Source organism: Austrofundulus limnaeus, unplaced genomic scaffold (genome assembly GCF_001266775.1).
Source record: "Austrofundulus limnaeus strain Quisiro unplaced genomic scaffold, Austrofundulus_limnaeus-1.0 Scaffold2226, whole genome shotgun sequence".
In the NCBI taxonomy this organism is placed as follows: Eukaryota; Metazoa; Chordata; class Actinopteri; order Cyprinodontiformes; family Rivulidae; genus Austrofundulus; species Austrofundulus limnaeus.
This window is the reverse complement of record NW_013954628.1, coordinates 42,445-43,455: the sequence shown is the minus strand read 5'-3', so window position 1 is coordinate 43,455 and position 1,011 is coordinate 42,445. Positions and strand designations below refer to the sequence as shown.

Here is a 1,011-nt window from a genome sequence, read left to right as displayed (position 1 = left end):
TCCTTGTTGAGTGTGATCCACACCATGTCGCCAAACAGCACAGTCACTAACTTTTGCTATGTATACAGGCCCACTGAGTGATTACAAGGTTGTAGACACCTGTGATGATAACTAGTGGGCACACCTTGATTTAACCTGTCCCTTTGGTGAGATTATTTTCAGGGGTACCATCATTGCTGTCCAGTTCTGTTTCATGAGATTTATTTATTGTTTCTGTTGAAGCATGGTTGAAAAGTAATGTCTGACTTCCATTTGTTCATTTTCATAGAATTATTATTATTTTATTACTTTTGACAGATTCGAGTTATTTCTGTGACCATTGTAGATTTTTATTTGATTAAACGAAGGGTACCAACATTTTGGTCACAACGTTCATCACTGAGGAGGCAGAAACAGAGGACTTAATGGAGGTAAGTTCAGTTACTCATAACCTCATCACACTCACCATAAAGTCTTTACATCATTTGGAAAAAAGGGAACTACTAAAATATAAACAAAATAATCTGAAATGCATTGGATATGTGGGAACAAAACTTCCTCCTCTCACATAATTACAAACCGGAAGACCCGAACCAAAGAGCAACCAGGAACCACACTCACCTGTTCATGATGGTGAAGGTCTTAGTCAGGAGGTCCGGCTGGGTCTGGTAGCAGGAAAAGTTGATCCTGACCATATCGTGGCGAATGATGACATCAGTGATGTTTTGGTTTGTGACGGTGTTCTCGTAGATGATGTGAGTGCCGTTGTCCTGCCAAGTGAAATATGAAGATGTTACTAAATGTGTTTTTAACACAGCTGTCAGGTTTGAGGATAGAAGCACAAAAACATCCCAAAGTAGAGAAGAGAAGCTCAGCAGTGAGCTGGGGAACATTTTGCTGCTTATCCAGAATAAAGACTGAAGAGGACCACTTACGCTGATCTGTGTTCCACAGGTGTCAACTTCAAAGTTGAATGTCACCATGTTGTTGTTCGTGTCCAGTTGACCTCTGCAGGCCGGGTCGTTCAGGTGT

At 41.0% G+C, this 1,011-nt stretch overlaps 1 protein-coding gene across 1 annotated transcript; it reads right to left on the bottom strand.

Moving 5' to 3' along the window:
• Positions 1–622: 622 nt before the first annotated feature.
• Positions 623–1,011, bottom strand: LOC106537282 (pancreatic secretory granule membrane major glycoprotein GP2; the record flags this gene model as incomplete). The annotated part of the gene is given in 2 exon segments (XM_014034669.1): positions 623–749; positions 915–1,011. Coding segments are annotated over 2 exon segments (224 nt in total), but the record flags the coding sequence as incomplete, so codon positions are not given.